The sequence below is a fragment of the Ranitomeya variabilis genome, chromosome 3 (assembly GCF_051348905.1).
Source record: "Ranitomeya variabilis isolate aRanVar5 chromosome 3, aRanVar5.hap1, whole genome shotgun sequence".
In the NCBI taxonomy this organism is placed as follows: Eukaryota; Metazoa; Chordata; class Amphibia; order Anura; family Dendrobatidae; genus Ranitomeya; species Ranitomeya variabilis.
The window spans coordinates 754465099-754486279 of record NC_135234.1 but is presented as its reverse complement, the minus strand read 5'-3'; the positions used below and the strand labels follow the sequence as shown (position 1 = coordinate 754486279).

Genomic DNA, 21181 nt, shown 5'->3' with positions numbered 1-21181 from the left:
TCTTTGTGCTAAGGATAATCTGTGCATGAAGGAACCTAATACATCGCTTTGTGTTTTTGTTTTATATCTGACTTCGGCTCAGTCTGGAGCCATGTCAACTTGATGAATGAATGCTCTAGGAAGATCGATCCTGTGCATGCCTAGATAGGTCCATCAGGGTCATCTCCACCATTATCTTGATAGTACCAAGTCATCAGGTTGCTGGTCTTCCTCTTCGCCTTGTTCTTTCTATTCTTCTGACCATGCTGTCTTTCTCCAGTGATTGCTCTCTGTGTATGACCATGATATCTTTCTCCAGTGATTGCTCTCTGCATAAGACCATGATGTCCTTCTCCAGTGATTGCTCTCTGCATAAGACCATGATGTCCTTCTCCAGTGATTGCTCTCTTTGTAAGACCATGATGTCCTTCTCCAGTGATTGCTCTCTTCGTATCACCATGATGTCCTTCTCCAGTAATTGCTCTCTTTGTATCACCATGATGTCCTTCTCCAGTAATTGCTCTCTTTGTATCACCATGATGTCCTTCTCCAGTGATTGCTCTCTTTGTAAGACCATGATGTCCTTCTCCAGTAATTGCTCTCTTCGTATCACCATGATGTCCTTCTCCAGTGATTGCTCTCTTTGTATGACCATGATGTCCTTCTCCAGTAATTGCTCTCTTTGAATGACCATGATATCCTTCTCCAGTGATTGCTCTCTTCGTATCACCATGATGTCCTTCTCCAGTAATTGCTCTCTTTGTATCACCATGATGTCCTTCTCCAGTGATTGCTCTCTTTGTATGACCATGATATCCTTCTCCAGTGATTGCTCTCTTCGTATGACCATGATATCCTTCTCCAGTGATTGCTCTCTTTGTATGACCATGATGTCCTTCTCCAGTAATTGCTCTCTTTGTATGACCATGATGTCCTTTTCCAGTAATTGCTCTCTTTGTATGACCATGATGGCCTTCTCCAGTGATTGCTCTATTCGTATGATGTGTCCAAAGTAGACAAGTCGTAGCTTGGTGATCCTTGCTTCCAGCGACGACTGGCTTGATTTGTTCCAAAATTGATTTGTTGTAGTACCGATTAAATCCTTCTCCAGCAGTACATTTGGAAGGTGTCAAGTCTTCATCTGTCTTATAGTCCAAGTTTCGCATTATGTTACCACAGAAGACAAAACTATGTACGAGCCGTGTATTTATTGTTAGTGAAATGGCTAATACAGTGTCACATTTGCAAATTCTCCCAATGTTTAGTGCAGCTCCCATGCTTTTCAAATGCACCTTAGCATAGCCCTTTCTGTGTATTCCACAGCTGTCACTAAACCTCATCAAAGTTGCCTCCTGCAGAAGATGTATGAGCATTACCTCTCATTAATATATTCTTTCTCCTGCAGTGGGCTGGAGCTTGCACAATGCATGTGACATACTGCTGCACAAGGCACAGTCTCTATCCTTTCCTGTGCCTTGAAGAGGACCTATTACTTGTGTCGCGATTCCACCACTCACGGTGTCCTAGGGACGCAGTGAGTGACAACTCATCCTCTCTTTAGAATCAGGGACATGCTGGGCTGTCTGTATTGTGAGTGACAGCCCTTGAACTGCAGGTATCTGCCAGGTACCACTCCTAGGCAGTCCTCGGTACCACAGATGCTGACCCCAAGAGTCAGGTTCTCTGATACGGATATGGGCTCGGAGGAACTGGCAGGATAGGACTTTGGATACTGTTCAGAAAATATAGGTTCTGGATCAGCGGGCAGTACAGATACTGACAAGGAGTCACCGGCAGAGCTGGATTTGGATACTGGAACAGGCTCCGACAGTACGGACTCAGGAGAACTAACCTGAGGAGACACTATTGCTGGTTCACGTACCATCGGAATGGTTTCAGGTTCAGGTACCGCAAGTGTGACGTCAGGTACCACCGAAGAGGCTTCAGGTTCAGGTACCACCAAAGTCGCTTCAGGTTCAAATTCAGACAAGTCAGGATACAAAGTAATGTTCAGACTAAACAGGTTTACAGGTACACAAACAAACTACACAGGATACTAGGACAAGGAACTACAGGGGTTGCTCAGGCACCTTCCTACTGGAGAGAGTGCCTTATATACAAGATGCCTCCCAGCAATTGGCTGGGGGCATTTTAAAAGTGCACATGCTGCTCCTTTAAGAATAGAGTAGCGTGCATGCACACTGAGTGTGCCGCCGGGAAGCCTGTGCGACGTGTACAGACTAGGAAGCAGGGACCACGACAGAGACCACGCCGAGTGTCCGGAGTAGAGAGAATGTCGGCATCCCTGCATGGACGGTGAACCACGCAGGGGTGCCATCCTTACCATTATACAAACATAGTTATATCCTCCCACTTGTCTAAGCCCTGCCCCTTAACTGTTTACCTTTGGAAAGTTTATTTCTAAAAGTTTATTTCTAGGTTTAGTATTCCTTTAAATTTCCTTTACTTTTGAATATTAGGACAAAACTGGGGAAATCTTGCATGCCAGCCTTATACATTAAACTTCACTCCAGCACATACAGAATAAAACTAATAAAAGTGTAACATAAATGCAGCGCATCGTGAACAATTACCGCGCTGAACAAAATAGTGCTTAAGAGACCACAAATGCAAAAAGAAACCAAATGAATCCGGCTACTGCAAGGAATTAACAATCACAAAGGAACTTTCAACATCACAGCTCATCGCCCTAAAGATTCATTTGTAGTTAGAAGCCGAAAATGTAGCATATCCTGACGCAACCATTAATAATAGTAATACGACTATTGGTATTCACGAACTGACAGGCACCGAGATCACACAGAAAGGCGATGTGGTACACAAATGGTATAATGACTCCACTGACTTCCAGCCAGACAATGTAACATAATATATGAAACCACAAAATAAAATATTAGTAGTTCAAAATTTACTAGTAAACTAATGCAGAGGTAGAAATTGACATTTTACTTATTTTGAGCACATTTTTTTTATTCAAATTTGCTAAATTTTCCAAGGAAATGTATCGTAATTTGCAATAAATCAAAACTACTCCAGTTGCCCTGAAAAGATGTGTAGAAAATGAATCTGTTTTCCTGACTCACTGATCTTCTTCACTGTTGAACTGTCACACCCTTTCTGTTCGTTTCTTCATTTTTTTTTACGGCTTCCTTTTCCCTATCTCTATGGCTAAAGTTGTGAGCTCTGACATCTTAACACAATCCAGATTCAGCAGAAAATGGCTGCTGCATTCCCTGCCACGGTTTTTATACTGGCTATGATAGTCCTTCCTGAATGTCTGTGCTATTAAATCTCACATGAGAGCTGTATGGCATTATACATATATATACATGCCTCCCACGCTGGGACAAATGTAGGATCCTAGATGAGCCAGATTGATATATTTGTTGGAATTTCCATTATTTTTAGCAACTTTCCTACACATTATAGTGCTAAGGCACATCTCTTAAACTTCATTATGTCAAAAATTTAACTCCAATTTAGAGAAAAGAAGAAAATACAAACTGTATCAAACAAATGGCACCACTTACCCGTTCCAATGTGATTTCTTCAAACTCGTACTCAATTTCTGACCCGTTAATCTAAAAAAAACAAAAAAATTCCACAGATTACACAACTCCACTGCCTCCAATCATCAGCACAATTACACAATTGACTGACGAGTGATGGACGAGGACACGGCTGCTCCACTACTATGCCGGACATTGAGGAACTTCTGATTACAACGCATGGAATATATGTATATACCCTGGTACAGTCACTACCAGCCGGTAATAACATAACAAGGAACGGTTACTCGCTGCCACTAACAATCTTTTATACGGGGAGATTGGATATCAATCACAGATAGTGTATGGTTTCAGGGGGGCGGTTTACAGAGCAAAAGGAATAGAACTATTACATTTTATATTTAATCCAGAAAGATAGGCAGTGTTTATAAAAAAAAATATAACATGTTACAAAATGGGAACAAAACAATACGATATATAGAATTACAGAAAATAAAAAAGAATAATGAAAGAAAATTACTAAACAATGGTCACAGAAATGGCTCAGAATTTAGTGAAGTGCACTTCGATTCAGAAAAATGAACAGAACCTCCACAGCGAACAAGGTTTTCCGAGTACTGACAATTGAGTCAAAGCCTATTTTCTTATTTTAAAAAATTACAAGATCAGCCAATCACAATGGATATGTTGGAGAATTTGATCAAGAAATGCATTTGGCAGATAGGCATATGCTGAAATCTAACTACAATAAAACGTCCCTCTATGTACATGAATATAACTAATATAATTCTGCCCCCATGTACAAGAATATCACTACTATAATACTGCCCCTATGTGCAAGAATATAACTACTATAATACTGCCCCTATGTACAAGAATATAACTACTATAATATTTCTATGTACATGAATATAACGTATATAATACTGCCTCCTATGTACAAGAATATAACTACTATAATACTGCTCCTATGTACAGGAATATAACTACTATAATACTGCCCCTATGTACAAGAATATAACTACTATAATACTGCCCCTATGTACAAGAATAAAACTACTATTATACTGCCCCTATGTACAAGAATATAACTACTATAATACTGCCCCTATGTACAAGAATAAAACTACTATTATACTGCCCCTATGTACAAGAATATAATTACTATAATACTGCCCCCTATGTACAAGAATATAACTACTATACCATTGCCCCTATGTACAAGAATATAAATACTATAATACTGCCCCTATGTACAAGAATATAACTAATATACCACTGCCCCTATGTACAAGAATATAAATACTATAATACTGCCCCTATGTACAAGAATATAACTACTATAATACTGTCTCTATGTGCAAGAATATAACTACTATAATGCTGCCTCCTATGTACAAGGATATAACTACAATAATACTGCTCCTATGTACAAGAATATAACTACTATAATACTGCTCATATGTACAAGAATATAACTACTATAATACTGCTCCCTATGTACAAGAATATAATTACTATAATACTGCCCTTATGTACAAGAATATAACTACTATAATACTGCTCCTATGTACAGGAATATAACTACTATAATACTGCCCCTATGTACAAGAATATAACTACTATAATACTGCCCCTATGTACAAGAATAAAACTACTATTATACTGCCCCTATGTACAAGAATATAATTACTATAATACTGCCCCCTATGTACAAGAATATAACTACTATACCACTGCCCCTATACTATAATACTGCCCCTATGTACAAGAATATAACTACTATACCACTGCCCCTATGTACAAGAATATAAATACTATAATACTGCCCCTATGTACAAGAATATAACTACTATAATAATGTCCCTATGTGCAAGAATATAACTACTATAATACTGCCCCTATGTACAAGAATATAACTACTATACCACTGCCCCTATGTACAAGAATATAAATACTATAATACTGCCCCTATGTACAAGAATATAACTACTATAATAATGTCCCTATGTGCAAGAATATAACTACTATAATGCTGCCTCCTATGTACAAGGATATAACTACAATAATACTGCTCCTATGTACAAGAATATAACTACTATAATACTGCTCCTATGTACAAGAATATTACTACTATAATACTGCCCCTATGTGCAAGAATATAACTACTATATTACTGCCCCTATGTACAAGAATATAACTACTATAATACTGCCCCTATGTGCAAGAATATAACTACTATGATACTGCTCCTATGTACAAGAATATAACTACTATAATAATGCTCCTATGTACAAGAATATAACTACTATAATACTGCCCCTATGTACAAGAATATAATTACTATAATACTGCCCTTATGTACAAGAATATAACTACTATAATACTGCTCCTATGTACAAGAATATAACTACTATAATACTGCCCCTATGTACAAGAATATAACTACTATAATACTGGCCCCTATGTACAAGAATATAACTACTATAATACTGCTCCTATGTACAAGAATATAACTACTATAATACTGGCCCCTATGTACAAGAATATAACTACTATAATACTGCCCCTATGTACAAGAATATAACTACTATAATACTGGCCCCTATGTACAAGAATATAACTACTATAATACTGCCCTTATGTACAAGAATATAACTACTATGATACTGCTCCTATGTACAAGAATATAACTACTATAATAATGCTCCTATGTACAAGAATATAACTACTATAATACTGCCCCTATGTACAAGAATATAATTACTATAATACTGCCCTTATGTACAAGAATATAACTACTATAATACTGCTCCTATGTACAAGAATATAACTACTATAATACTGCCCCTATGTACAAGAATATAAGTACTATAATACTGGCCCCTATGTACAAGAATATAACTACTATGATACTGCTCCTATGTACAAGAATATAATTACTATAATACTGCCCTTATGTACAAGAATATAACTACTATAATACTGCTCCTATGTACAAGAATATAACTACTATAATACTGCCCCTATGTACAAGAATATAACTACTATAATACTGCCCCTATGTACAAGAATAAAACTACTATTATACTGCCCCTATGTACAAGAATATAATTACTATAATACTGCCCCCTATGTACAAGAATATAACTACTATACCACTGCCCCTATGTACATGAATATAAATACTATAATACTGCCCCTATGTACAAGAATATAACTACCATAATACTGTCCCTATGTACAAGAATAAAACTACTATTATACTGCCCCTATGTACAAGAATATAATTACTATAATACTGCCCCCTATGTACAAGAATATAACTACTATACCACTGCCCCTATGTACAAGAATATAAATACTATAATACTGCCCCTATGGACAAGAATATAACTACTATAATACTGCTCCTATGTACAAGAATATAACTACTATAATACTGCCCCTATGTACAAGAATATAATTACTATAATACTGCCCCCTATGTACAAGAATATAACTACTATACCACTGCCCCTATGTACATGAATATAAATACTATAATACTGCCCCTATGTACAAGAATATAACTACCATAATACTGTCCCTATGTACAAGAATAAAACTACTATTATACTGCCCCTATGTACAAGAATATAATTACTATAATACTGCCCCCTATGTACAAGAATATAACTACTATACCACTGCCCCTATGTACAAGAATATAAATACTATAATACTGCCCCTATGGACAAGAATATAACTACTATAATACTGCCCCTATGTACAAGAATATAACTACTATGATACTGCTCCTATGTACAAGAATATAACTACTATAATACTTCTCCTATGTACAAGAATATAACTACTATAATACTGCTCTTATGTACAAGAATATAACTACTATAGTACTGCTCCTTTGTACAAGAATATAACTACTATAATACTGATCCTATGTACAAGAATATAACTACTATAACACTGCCCCTATGTACAAGAATATAACTACTATAATACTGCCCCTATGTACAAGAATATAAATACTATAATACTGCCCCTATGTACAAGAATATAAATACTATAATACTGCCCCTATGTACAAGAATATAACTACTATAATACTGCCCCTATGTACAAGAATATAATTACTATAATACTGCCCTTATGTACAAGAATATAACTACTATAATACTGCCCCTATGTACAAGAATAAAACTACTATTATACTGCCCCTATGTACAAGAATATAATTACTATAATACTGCCCCCTATGTACAAGAATATAACTACTATACCACTGCCCCTATGTACAAGAATATAAATACTATAATACTGCCCCTATGTACAAGAATATAACTACTGTAATACTGTCCCTATGTGCAAGAATATAACTACTATAATGCTGCCTCCTATGTACAAGGATATAACTACTATAATACTGCTCCCTATGTACAAGAATATTACTACTATAATACTGCCCTTATGTGCAAGAATATAACTACTATAATACTGCCCCTATGTACAAGAATATAACTCCTATAATACTGCCCCTATATGCAAGAATATAACCACTATGATACTGCTCCTATGTACAAGAATATAACAACTATAATACTGCTCCTATGTACAAGAATATAGCTACTATAATACTGCCCCCTATGTACAAGAATATAACTACCATAATACTGCCCCTATGTGCAAAAATATAACTACTATAATACTGCCCCCTATGTACAAGAATATAACTGCTATACCACTGCCCCTATGTACAAGAATATAAATACTATAATACTGCCCCTATGTTCAAGAATATAACTACTATAATACTGTCCCTATGTACAAGAATAAAACTACTATTATACTGCCCCTATGTACAAGAATATAATTACTATAATACTGCCCCCTATGTACAAGAATATAACTACTATACCACTGCCCCTATGTACAAGAATATAAATACTATAATTCTGCCCCTATGTACAAGAATATAACTACTATAATACTGTCCCTATGTGCAAGAATATAACTACTATAATGCTGCCTCCTGTGTACAAGGATATAACTACTATAATACTGCTCCCTATGTACAAGAATATTACTACTATAATACTGCCCCTATGTGCAAGAATATAACTACTATAATACTGCCCCTATGTACAAGAATATAACTACTATAATACTGCCCCTATGTGCAAGAATATAACCACTATGATACTGCTCCTATGTACAAGAATATAACTACTATAATACTGCTCCTATGTACAAGAATATAGCTACTATAATACTGCCCCCTATGTACAAGAATATAACTACCATAATACTGCCCCTATGTGCAAGAATATAACTACTATAATACTGCTCCTATGTACAACAATATAACTACTATAATACTGATCCTATGTACAAGAATATAACTACTATAATACTGCCCCTATGTACAAGAATATAACTACTATAATACTGCCCCTATGTACAAGAATATAACTACTATTATTATTATTATTTATTGTTATAGCGCCATTTATTCCATGGCGCTTTACAAGTGAGGAGGGGTATACATAATAAAAACAAGTACAATAATCTTGAACAATACAAGTCATAACTGGTACAGTAGGAGAGAGGACCCTGCCCGCGAAGGCTCACAATCTACAAGGGATGGGTGAGAATACAGTAGGTGAGGGTAGAGCTGGTCATGCAGCGGTTTGGTCGATCGGTGGTTACTGCAGGTTGTAGGCTTGTCGGAAGAGGTGGGTCTTCAGATTCTTTTTGAAGGTTTCGATGGTGGGCGAGAGTCTGATGTGTTGTGGTAGAGGGTTCCAGAGTAGGGGTGATACGTGAGAGAAATCTTGTATACGATTGTGGGAAGAGGAGATAAGAGGGGAGTAGAGAAGGAGATCTTGTGAGGATCGGAGGGTGCGTGTAGGAAAGTACTGGGAGATGAGGTCACAGATGTAAGGAGGAGACAGGTTGTGGATGGCTTTGCACGTCGTGGTTAGGGTTTTGTACTGGAGTCTCTGGGCAATGGGGAGCCAGTGAAGGGATTGACAGAGGGGAGAGGCCGGAGAATAGCGCGGGGACAGGTGGATTAGTCGGGCAGCAGAGTTTAGAATAGATTGGAGGGGTGCGAGAGTGTTTGAGGGGAGGCCACAGAGCAGGAGGTTGCAGTAGTCAAGGCGAGAGATGATGAGGGCATGGACTAGGGTTTTTGCAGATTCGTGGTTGAGGAATGAACGAATTCGTGCAATATTTTTGAGTTGAAGTAGGCAGGAAGTGGAAAGGGCTTGGATATGCGGTTTGAAGGAGAGATCAGCGTCAAGGATAACCCCGAGGCAGCGAGCTTGTGGGACTGGGGAGATTGGGCAGCCATTTACTGTAATGGATAGGTTCGTTGGGGGGGTCACGTGAGATGGGGGAAAGATGATGAATTCTGTTTTGTCCATGTTAAGTTTCAGAAATCTAGCGGAGAAGAAGGATGAAATAGTGGACAGACATTGAGGGATTCTGGTTAGTAGGGAGGTGATATCTGGTCCAGAGATGTAGATCTGTGTGTCATCAGCATAGAGGTGATACTGAAAGCCATGAGATTCTATGAGCTGTCCCAGGCCAAAGGTGTAAATGGAGAAGAGCAGGGGCCCAAGGACTGAACCTTGTGGGACTCCGACAGATAGGGGGCGAGGTGAGGAGGTGGTGTGTGAGTGGGAGATGCTGAATGTCCGGTCTGTTAGGTATGATGAGATCCAGGATAGGGCCAAGTCTGTGATGCCAAGGGATGAGAGGGTCTGTAATAATAGGGAATGGTCCACTGTGTCAAAGGCAGCCGACAGGTCGAGGAGGAGGAGAACAGAGTAGTGTCGCTTGCTCTTGGCGGTTAAGAGGTCATTGGTGACCTTAGTTAGGGCAGTTTCAGTGGAATGGTGTGACCGGAAGCCAGATTGTAAGCGGTCAAAGAGGGAGCAAGAAGAGAGATGGGAGGACAGTTCAAGGTAGACGTGTTGTTCCAGTAGTTTTGAGGCATAGGGGAGAAGTGATATAGGGCGATAGCTAGATACAGAGGATGGGTCAAGAGAAGGCTTTTTGAGGATAGGTGTGATGGAGGCATGTTTAAAGCTTGAGGGGAAAACACCAGTTGTTAGTGATAGGTTGAAGAGATGTGTTAGGGTTGGGATGAAGATTGTGGTGAGGTTTGGGATGAGGTGGGATGGGAGCGGGTCAAGTGCACAGGTGGTGAGATGCGATCTTGAGAGTAGAGTGGCGAGTTGATCTTCTGTAATGGTGGAGTAGTTGGTTTTGGAGGTGGAGGGTAGGGAAGTTGGGAGGAAGGGCTCTGGGGCTTGTTGACCAAAACTGTCTCTGATGTTATCAATCTTCTGCTTGAAGAATGAGGCAAAGTCTTCAGCAGAGATAAGTGGGGAGGGAGGAGGTGCTGGGGGACAGAGGAGAGAATTGAAGGTGTTGAATAACTGTTTAGGTTTGTGAGACAGGGAGGATATGAGAGATGAGAAGTAGGTTTGTTTTGCTATGGCGAGTGCAGTCTTGAAAGTAGTGAGGGACTGTTTGAATGCGATTAAGTGGTCGTTGGAGTGGGATCTTTTCCATCTGCGCTCAGCAGCCCTGGAAGCTCGCCTCAGTTCTTTGGTCAGGCTGGTGTGCCAGGGCTGTCTGTTGATTTTGCGAGCTTTGGTATGTGTAAGTGGGGCAGCAGATTCCAAAGCTACAGCTATTGTGGTGTTATATAGAGCGGCAGCGTCATCCGCATTGTGTAGGGAACTTATGTCTGTGAGAGGGAGGAGGGATTCAGAGAATGAATGTAGGTCAAGGTGTTTAAGATTTCTGCGAGGGTGTGAAAGTTTGTGGGGTGGGGACTCTAGACATGGAGTGGAGAGAGATGAGAATGTGATAAGGTTGTGGTCAGAGAGAGGAAGAGGTGAGTTAGAGAGGTTAGATAGGGAGCAGAGGCGGGTGAAGATGAGGTCCAGTGTGTGACCATCTTTGTGAGTGGCTGCAGAAGACCATTGAGTGAGGCCGAAGGAGGAAGAGAGAGATAGAAGTTTAGTGGCAGCTGAGAGGGAAGTGTCAATGGGGATGTTGAAATCGCCCATGATGATAGTGGGGATGTCTGCAGAAAGGAAATGAAGTAGCCAGGTGGTGAAGTGGTCAAAGAAGATGGAGGCTGGCCCTGGGGGGCGGTAAATGACAGCCAGTTGGAGGTTGGAGGGGGAGTAGATGCGCACAGAGTGCACCTCAAAGGAAGGGAGGGTAACAGAGGGTGGCAGTGGGATTGGGGTGAAGGAGCAGTTATCTGACAGGAGAAAACCAACTCCTCCACCATGCTTGCTGCTGGGGCGGGGTGTGTGAGAAAGGTGGAAGCCACCATAAGAGAGTGCAGCAGGAGAGGCTGTGTCAGAAGGGGTGAGCCAGGTTTCGGTGATGGCGAGGAAGGAAAGTTTGGTAGTAACAAAAAGATCATGGATGTAGGAAAGCTTGTTACAGACAGAGCGAGCATTCCACAGAGCTCCTGTTAGTGGGACTGGGGAAGCGGGGGCTGGGCGAATGGGTATAAGGTTAGAGAGGTTACGGAAGTTTGTGATGGAGCGTGGATGGGAGATAGAAATGACTGTGGGAATGTGGTGAGGAGGACCAGGATTTGGAGAGATATCACCAGCAGTGAGAAGGAGCAGAGATAGTGTTAGCAGGTGGGAGCAGGAGAGGGCATGAGGGGGCTGCCTGTGTTTTGAGACAGAGGATTGTATGTTAAGGAACAGTTCTGAGGAGGAGGTGAGATGGATGGGGAGGATTGAAGAGGAGATGAACAGTTCCTTACTTGGTGTGGGGATTGGGGGAGGTAGCAGAAAGTGAAAGATTATAGGGGTAAAAGTGACAACAAACAGAAACATTGTTCGCAGTGACTGGCCAGTTACCTTCAGTTACCATCAGGTTTAATTCAGGTTTTAATTCTAATGTAATCCACACTTTTAGAACACACTTCTAGAAATCACACTGCAGACTGAAGTCTAGCAGACTTGTGCTATGCAATATATGGAAAACTAAGTGCGTTCAGGTGTGGAGCAGAGAGGAGTGGTCTCTGCTCATCTTGGTCAGAGAATTAAGGGTGGACCAGATGCATACAATCAAGCCTAAGTAAACAAGGTCATAAATATCACAGAGTAAGTTGGGGGTTAGCTGAAAGACATACCATCACAATGCTAGGAGCAGAGGAAAGTCTATGCGCAAAGCTGGGTGATGTACTATGTGCACTTCACAGACAGACAGCAGGAGAGCTGGGTGGACTGGGTGGGTCAACATACCATCACAATGCTAGGAGCAGAGGAAAGTCTATGCGCAAAGCTGGGTGATGTACTATGTGCACTTCACAGACAGACAGCAGGAGAGCTGGGTGGACTGGGTGGGTGAACATACCATCACAATGCTAGGAGCAGAGGAAAGTCTATGCGCAAAGCTGGGTGATGTACTATGTGCACTTCACAGACAGACAGCAGGAGAGCTGGGTGGACTGGGTGGGTGAACATACCATCACAATGCTAGGAGCAGAGGAAAGTCTATGCGCAAAGCTGGGTGATGTACTATGTGCACTTCACAGACAGACAGCAGGAGAGCTGGGTGGGTGAACATACCATCACAATGCTAGGAGCAGAGGAAAGTCTATGCGCAAAGCTGGGTGATGTACTATGTGCACTTCACAGACAGACAGCAATAATAGACTATAATACTGCCCCCTATGTATAAGAGTATAACTACTATAATACTGCTCTTATGTACAAGAATATAACTACTATAATACTGCTCCTATGTACAAGAATATAACTGCTATAATACTGCCCCTATGTACAAGAATATAACTACTATAATACTGCTCCTATGTACAAGAATATAACTGCTATAATACTGATCCTATGTACAAGAATATAACTACTATAACACTGCCCCTATGTACAAGAATATAACTACTATAATACTGCTCCTATGTACAAGAATATAACTACTATAATACTGCCCTTATGTACAAGAATATAACTACTATAATACTGCTCCTATGTACAAGAATATAACTACTATAATACTGCCCTTTGTACAAGAATATAACTACTATAATACTGCCCTTATGTACAAGAATATAACTACTATAATACTGCCACTATGTACAAGAATATAACTACTATAATACTGCTTCTATGTACAAGAATATAACTACTATAACACTGCCCCTATGTACAAGAATATAACTACTATAATACTGCCCTTATGTACAAGAATATAACTACTATAATACTGCCCTCTATGTACAAGAATATAACTGCTATAATACTGCTCCTATGTACAAGAATATAACTACTATAATACTGCCCTCTATGTACAAGAATATAACTACTATAGCACTGCCCCTATGTGCAAGAATATAACTACTATAATACTGCCCCCTATGTATAAGAGTATAACTACTATAATACTGCCCTCTATGTACAAGAATATAACTACTATAACACTGCCCCTATGTACAAGAATATAACTACTATAATACTGCCCCCTATGTACAAGAATATAACTACTATAATACTGCTCCTATGTACAAGAATATAACTACTATAATACTGCCCCTATGTACAAGAATGTAACTACTATAATACTGCCCCTATGTACAAGAATATAACTACTATAATACTGCCCCTATGTACAAGAATATAACTACTATAATACTGCTCCTATGTACAAGAATGTAACTACTATGAAACAACATTTTATTGGCAAAAATATAGTTCTTAACTGTTATAAATATCTTTATATTTGGCAGTAGCTGCTAAGTCTTCATTATTAACTTGATGGACATTTTATGACACAGAAATATGAATAGTCTGCTATATTTTATTACTAGAATGTATAAGGATGATGTGACTACAGTAAATAGAGTTTCTTACCGCGTTTTCATGGAATGGAGTGTAGCTAACATAAGGGATTGTATCCAGAGTATCCGTGTTCACAATGATGGGTGCAGGACTGGCCTGGAAATAAAGAAAAATTCATTACATTAGATAAAGAGTCATAGAATATAGGGAAAAGAACATAAACATTTGGACTATGATCACATGTAGCATTTAAGGCCATCTCCAAACAATTTGGACTCCATCAATCTACAGGGAGAAAGATTATTCACAAGTGGAAAATGTTAAAGGCAGATGAAAATGTCCCCAGGAGTGAAGAATTCACCCCAATGTTGTAAAGGATTCCTCCAGAACCATGGGAAAGACTGTTAATGTAATACAGAAAACCATTACTGCAAGTTACTGTTCCTAAAGAAGGTTCTTCCAGATTTCTGCATACATTTGACCTAAAACTACATCACATTTTCACACAAGTCCCAAACGTAAATAATGATCCAAATCATATAAATGAGTCAAGAATATTAGACTCTGTCATGTTTTTTGTTGAGGAAAATCATTGAATATCACCTTTAGGATTATGACTCAATTTGAAGGTAAAATTAGTCTTGTTTTTGCAATCAATGGGTTGACAATTAGGTGTGAGTGAGCAACCTGTTATATTTAAGGTAGTGTAAAGGAAAAAAAAATGCAAAAAACACATACAACATCATCTCACCATGCTAGAAATGCTTATATAATCATCTATAAAAAGCTTGGACTTCACCTATACACAGTCAGAATGAAAAAAAGATGGAGAAAAGTCAAGAATGTCATTACCCTCCCCAGGAGTTGTCGTCCAACAAAAATCACTCCAATTGATTGCAAGGCGAGGTCACAAAGGGACCCAAGGTAAACCCTCAGCAACTAAAGGCCTTCTTCATTGACTGACAGCCAGCTCAGCAGTGCATTAGATATACATCTCCCAAATGACGGCATGGCGCGATGTGATTATAGAAGCATAGCTATGCTGGATAGATGAACCAGGAGTAAAGAGGATTGGGATAGAAGGAAAAGAAGAGGTGTGGGACAAGTGAGCGGTAAGGCCCCAATTTTTTTTTTAACCCTAAGTTTATGCTCTGGGGTCAGGAGAGATTAAAAAAAATTGCAGAGAATAACTTAGCTGCAAATTGAATTTCCCTGTAAAAAATCCACGTCATTTGCCAAATACGAATCTCGTCAGATCCGCTCATCTCTGCACAAAAACGTACTAAATTATCCTAACTTGAGATGAGTGAATCGATCTGTAATGAATCAGTGTCAAGTTTCATTATCAATTTCTCAAAATGTTCAGATTTTGTGAAATCCAAAATTTTGGGGAAATGATTTGCATGAATTCAGAAAAATGGCGGCCCTCACTTGTCCTTACGCTCCCCAGTCCTCTTCTCTAATCTTCAGTTCTATATGTCATCACCAGTACTAAGGCCAGTGATTCGATTGACTCATGGTTGGGGTGACGTAAGTCAATGATCTTCCCCACGGATTGTCTGAACCAAGCACTAGCATGGGGAGCCGAGGCAGTGGAGGAGACAAGTGAGGGCCAGGTGAGGGCCGGTTGAGGGTCTAATGTATTTTGCTATTTGAAACCCCTTCCCTCCCCTTTGGTTATTGCCCTTTGAGGTTAGAAGAGACTTCAGAGCACAATAAACTTTTTTTGTGGTTTTTTTACTGCAATCAATCTGACTTTATTTGGACTGAATCAAATCTTTCAGCCAAAATGAGTCAATCCGCCTGAAGCAAATTCCGTCAGATTTGCTCATCATTAGTCCTAACGTACAGCACATACTGGAAAACGGAGATGTCAAGACCAGCTCCTCCACACCGTGAAAGTTATATATCGACTTGATAGGGTGAGTATGAATGTTATGGAGGTTTTCATCTTTCTTACTATGGAAAACCATAGATAATTATTATTTATTAATTTTGCTCACTTATATAGCGCCATTAATTCCACAGCTTTACAGACATCATCATCACTGTCCCTATTGGGGCTCACAATCTAGATTCCCTATCAGTATGTCTTTGGAATGTGGGAGGAAACTGGAGAATCCGGAGGAAACACGGGGAGAACATACAAACTCCTTTCATATGTTGTCCTTGGTGGGATTTGAACCCAGGACTCCAGGGCTTCAAAGCAATTGTGCTAACCACTGAGCCACCGTGCTGCCTACAGATGATGCATTATTATGTACCTGAATCTGCCCTCAGCATTCTAATATCACTCTAGAATATGAAAAAAAATTATCCAAGTTTCAACCAGAAAAAAGGCTGATTTTCATCTCAATTGTCATCCGTTTGCAACCTGCCTGGCTTCCGTTTTTATACATTAGAGAATATTAAATTTTTCAAGACCAAATACAGTTGTTTTTATATTAAGTCCCCTTCACACGTCTGTATAATACCAGTACCGGTGGCATTAGTGTTTTGGATCAGTGTGCCATCCCTGAGTCATCGGTTTTTTTTCCAGTATGGCTTAAGACAAATTAATTACAAAGCTTCTCCTATACTTTGCGTTAAACATGTACGGCACACAGATGACACACGGATGACATACGAATGCCATCCGTGTGCTGTACATGTTTTTCACGGACCCATAAACTTGTATTGGCCCTTGTCATCCATGCTGCCGTTAAAAAACGGACATGTCACTGTGTCGATAATTACAATGTATCTGTAAAAATCAGATGCTTTATGGTTATTGGATCCGATATTTTTGGCTCACACATAGTCTGGAACCGGCGAGTTATGGAAGAATTCTAGTGCGTCGTGAGTTTTTTTCATGCTCAGAATCCGAACAGCCCAATTGAATAACATTGGCTCGAGTGCTATCAGTTTTCTCATGGACATCACTAGGGCGGAAAATAAGTTTGTGTGAACTTGGCCAAGACGTGGTGTAATAAATGGACATTTCAAAGAAAACAACTAATTGAATGAGGTTGAGGAGTAAATCCTTAATTACGTTGTCTAAGCTTAATTTGCCTTCTCGTAGCGCACTACCAAAAAGTTATCAGTTTAACTATAAAATCATTTTAGTTTTTTTCAGAGATCTTTGGAGCAAAAACTCTCCATAATCCACAAGGAATTAAAAAACTATGAGTTTTGATTGAAGAATCTGAAAACTCAGCAAAAAAAACCCTGTGTGAATATACCCCAACTCTGTCTCCAATCAAAACTCGTCGTTGTTGAACTTCTTATGTTTTTTGAAGAGTTTTTGCTACTAAAATTTCTGACAAAAACTGTGAGACCATATCCTAATAGTATGGATCTGGCTTAAACTCCACATCAGAAGTAGCTTCACCTGCTCTTCAAATACTCTTTGATGTGGATTTTGAAGTGGATACACTTCCAAAACCAAGTAAAAAAATATTGACGTGAACGTACCCTAATGTGGAATCATAACCTAATCTGAAGGATTCATGCCCCAAGAAAATCCCCAAGCTACTAAAACAGAAGACCACAGTACTTACTTGAAGAGGTCTGAACCATCCTTGGGAATAAAGATACGGGGAGTAACAGTCCCTAGAAGAACCTGTCATTTTCTCCACTGGGCTTTTTTGACCGTTGCCCCAACCAGTGGACGACCTTGGTTTGTTGTAGGGTGAGCCCATTGGTAAGTGGCTGGCAAGACTTGGAGTGTTTGTATAAAATCCCGGTGGTGCTTTCTGCCAACTGCAAGCACAATGGGGGTCGCACATAATTTTCAGCTGATTCGCCCTAAGAAGATGAGACCAGTGAGAGGGACATGATGGCCACCACAACCTGGACTCTCTGAATGAAGAGTTGTGCGTTGTTGTTGAGGGTCCTTTTAGAACAGTTCTTCCATGTGGAAAGCATGCACAGCAGCTTACGCCCGCTCACTCGTAGCTCCTCGTCAATACATGAGTCAACTCTCCAGCCCAAGACGACAGAAATCCTGCTCGAGGATGTAGTGATCAATGCTCGGCACAGCTGGGATACCAAACCGTGCTATGTTTACCAAGCACTTCTGCCAAAATTCAGCAGCGCAAAGAGGGCGGGAAGGGGGTGGTTAATTTTGTAACCTTTTAAAAAAAAACGCCGCGGTCTGAGCAGTCGGCTTGATCCAAACAGCCTGAAATGAGCAGATTCCCAATGAGAAGATGAGTTTATGCAAAAAGAAGATTCGTTTCTGAAGGCTATGGAAAACATTTCTTACTGGCGAGACCTTAAAGATCACTGTGCCACGTGCGGCTCGGGAGCAGAATGACTGAGATTCCAGTGTCACAATGAATCAATCACCAAAAATCATTGGACGCTAATTGCAGGGAGGAAGGGGGCGGCAAGGAAAGGGGTTTGTAGGAGAGAACTAGGATGGATCCTACATTCTCCGCGCACACACTTCCATTATGGCCACCGACAAGACTTTCACTCTTGAATAACGGAGATATTTGGAGCTTTTGTATCTACTTAGCAACTGCTAAGAATAATATTTAGGAGCCAAAATGTTTAAAACCATCCCCTATGACAACCCCTATAAACAGAGCCAGTGGAGTCTTCCCCACTGACAGTATCATACCAGCCAAGAGTCCCAAATTTACCAGGACTGTCAGGATTTTTTTACGCCATCCTGTCCCATTCCAAAAGGGGTAACGTTTATTTAAACCCTTCCCTAAAAATGTCAGACCTCCTCAAGGGAGGGTGGTTGGTGGAACTGGGGTGGGACTTAAGGGGTTGTCCACCATTAGGGAGAATTTTCTTTTTACAAAATACAAATATTTAAGATAAATATTACAATTTTGCACGGTTTGGCTTTTACAGGTGCTTTTCTTCCCATCACATTCGACTTTGATGTGGTCTTCGGTCATAAATCACATGAGCTGAGCTCAGAAAAATACAGATGAAAGAGCGACAGTCTCTTCTGTTTTGCAGCCAGAAAAATACAGCGTAACACAGAGGCTGTAGAAGGCAAATGGTGCAATATGTTTAAGTAAACCCAAGTACAAAATAGTTTTAGCCAAAAATACAGGCATTTACATAAGAAGAAAAAAAATTGTCCACAACTGGTGGACAACCCCTTAAACCAGTTCATGGCTTGGCCATTTTCTCCTATTCTTGATCAGGCACATTTTCATGTTTTATGACACACATGCAATTCTAATGGCTCTACAGTTTTTTCTTGTTCAGATATTCAAATAATTTTTGCCTCTTTTTCGTGTTACATGGGGATTAAAGGGAACCTGACAGCAGACTGCAGGCAGCATGTATCAGGCACCGGCTGTTAGAACTGGCGGAACGCACCAAATAATAATTAGAGATGAAATAAGGTGCATTCGCAGTCCGGGTTCCTCCTGCTGCTTGGTAATGATGGACTAGATGGCGGTATAATGTGAGTACACACACGGGTTAGCTTCACACGGTATGAAGGAAGCGAACCCTGTTGCGTCACAGGGCTGCGGTACCGCACAGAGAGCGCAAGCAAAGAGTCGCAGAACTCTGACCCAAGACTCTGGGAAAGAGTTCCTCTAGACCACTTGCGCTCGACACCACTACTGGGGTGTCAGAGACTAATCTGAACTTTAGAATTAACTGCACAGCAGTGCATGCAGCGCCGCTCTGGCGGACGCCACTAACCACCCAAACTTGGGCCAGGAAAGCGCACTATATGCGCACGGCGCCGCACTGGCGGTTGCTGCTAATTAGATACGGTATCTAGTGCTAAATGTGCAGGATAGCACTATCAGGCGCTAGGTAGCTCCACCATTCGCGAACAGTCAACAACACTAGGGATGGGAATGATTCGGAGCTTTCATCCATCGACAGGCATTCATCCACACACACAAGTTAACAAGTTTATACTAGCGCGTGGCCGTGCGGCCATGCGAACCTTTTATAGCTGTAGCTCTCCAGGACCTTCCTAGTGATCCAATAGGAGCCGCTACAGGACCTGAGCATGTGACCCCCGACCTCCAATGAGAGGTCGACACGTGGGCATGCTCAGTAGGGGAAAAGCAGGACATAGTCCCTGGAACGTCTGCTCGCCACTGATCAGTACTGGTTACGATGGCTGAACCTGGAAAAGCAGCAGTAACCAAGCTCACAGTATCAGCTTGAGCCAGACGCTGGGATCGATGTCTCCGCTAAGCAGGTTCCACTGTGGCTGTAGGAGAATGGGAGACCGCAATGGACATGGTTCGAGATTCCCCCTGTGCAGCAGCGGGAACTCGACACCTAACACCGGCTATATGATTTCGGCCATTTATGTTTGATTCCGAAAAGCGGAGGCGTTTCAGAAAAAAACATTCCGATGACTGACAGGTCTCTCCCTATACACACATGCAGAAAGAGACCCATCACCCATTAAGAGCGGGCGGGGAGAAGCCGACAAGGACCCGCTTGTCTGACTAGTCTTCAATGCGGCTTGGTTCCCATCTGGTGTTTCAGAGTCAACCATACATACCTGAAATCATAAAGCCAGTGCCTGCTGCCTGTGGATCTCTATCATTTTTAAGTAATTTTTTTATATGAAAAATGGAGAAAATGAAAATAAAAATATTAAATGTGTCTATTTTTCACATTTTTTATGAGAACAAAAGGACTGATAAAAAGATTTTAAATTGCATTTCCTTTTTCATAGAAATTATTGTTATTTCTTGTTTTTATGGGGTAGGGCTAGACACAAAAATTCAACACTGGCGGTGTCTCTTTTTTGTTTTACTTCTTTTTTAATCTTGCTTTTTATTATTTTTTTCATTTATTGCACACACTGTGCCCTTCATAAGGTCATTACCCTTTATG

General features: G+C 40.3%; 1 protein-coding gene across 13 annotated transcripts in view; it reads right to left on the bottom strand.

Moving 5' to 3' along the window:
• The window catches only part of DLG2 (discs large MAGUK scaffold protein 2), a 1278757-nt gene that overhangs the window by 341197 nt on the left and 916379 nt on the right, over positions 1-21181 (bottom strand). For all 13 annotated transcript variants that reach the window (XM_077298627.1, XM_077298628.1, XM_077298639.1 and 10 more), the window contains 2 exons: positions 14429-14512; positions 3531-3581 (listed from right to left, as the gene is read on the bottom strand). In XM_077298627.1, coding sequence (XP_077154742.1) covers positions 3531-3581; positions 14429-14512 — 135 coding nt within the window. The remainder of the gene's footprint in view (positions 1-3530; positions 3582-14428; positions 14513-21181) is intronic.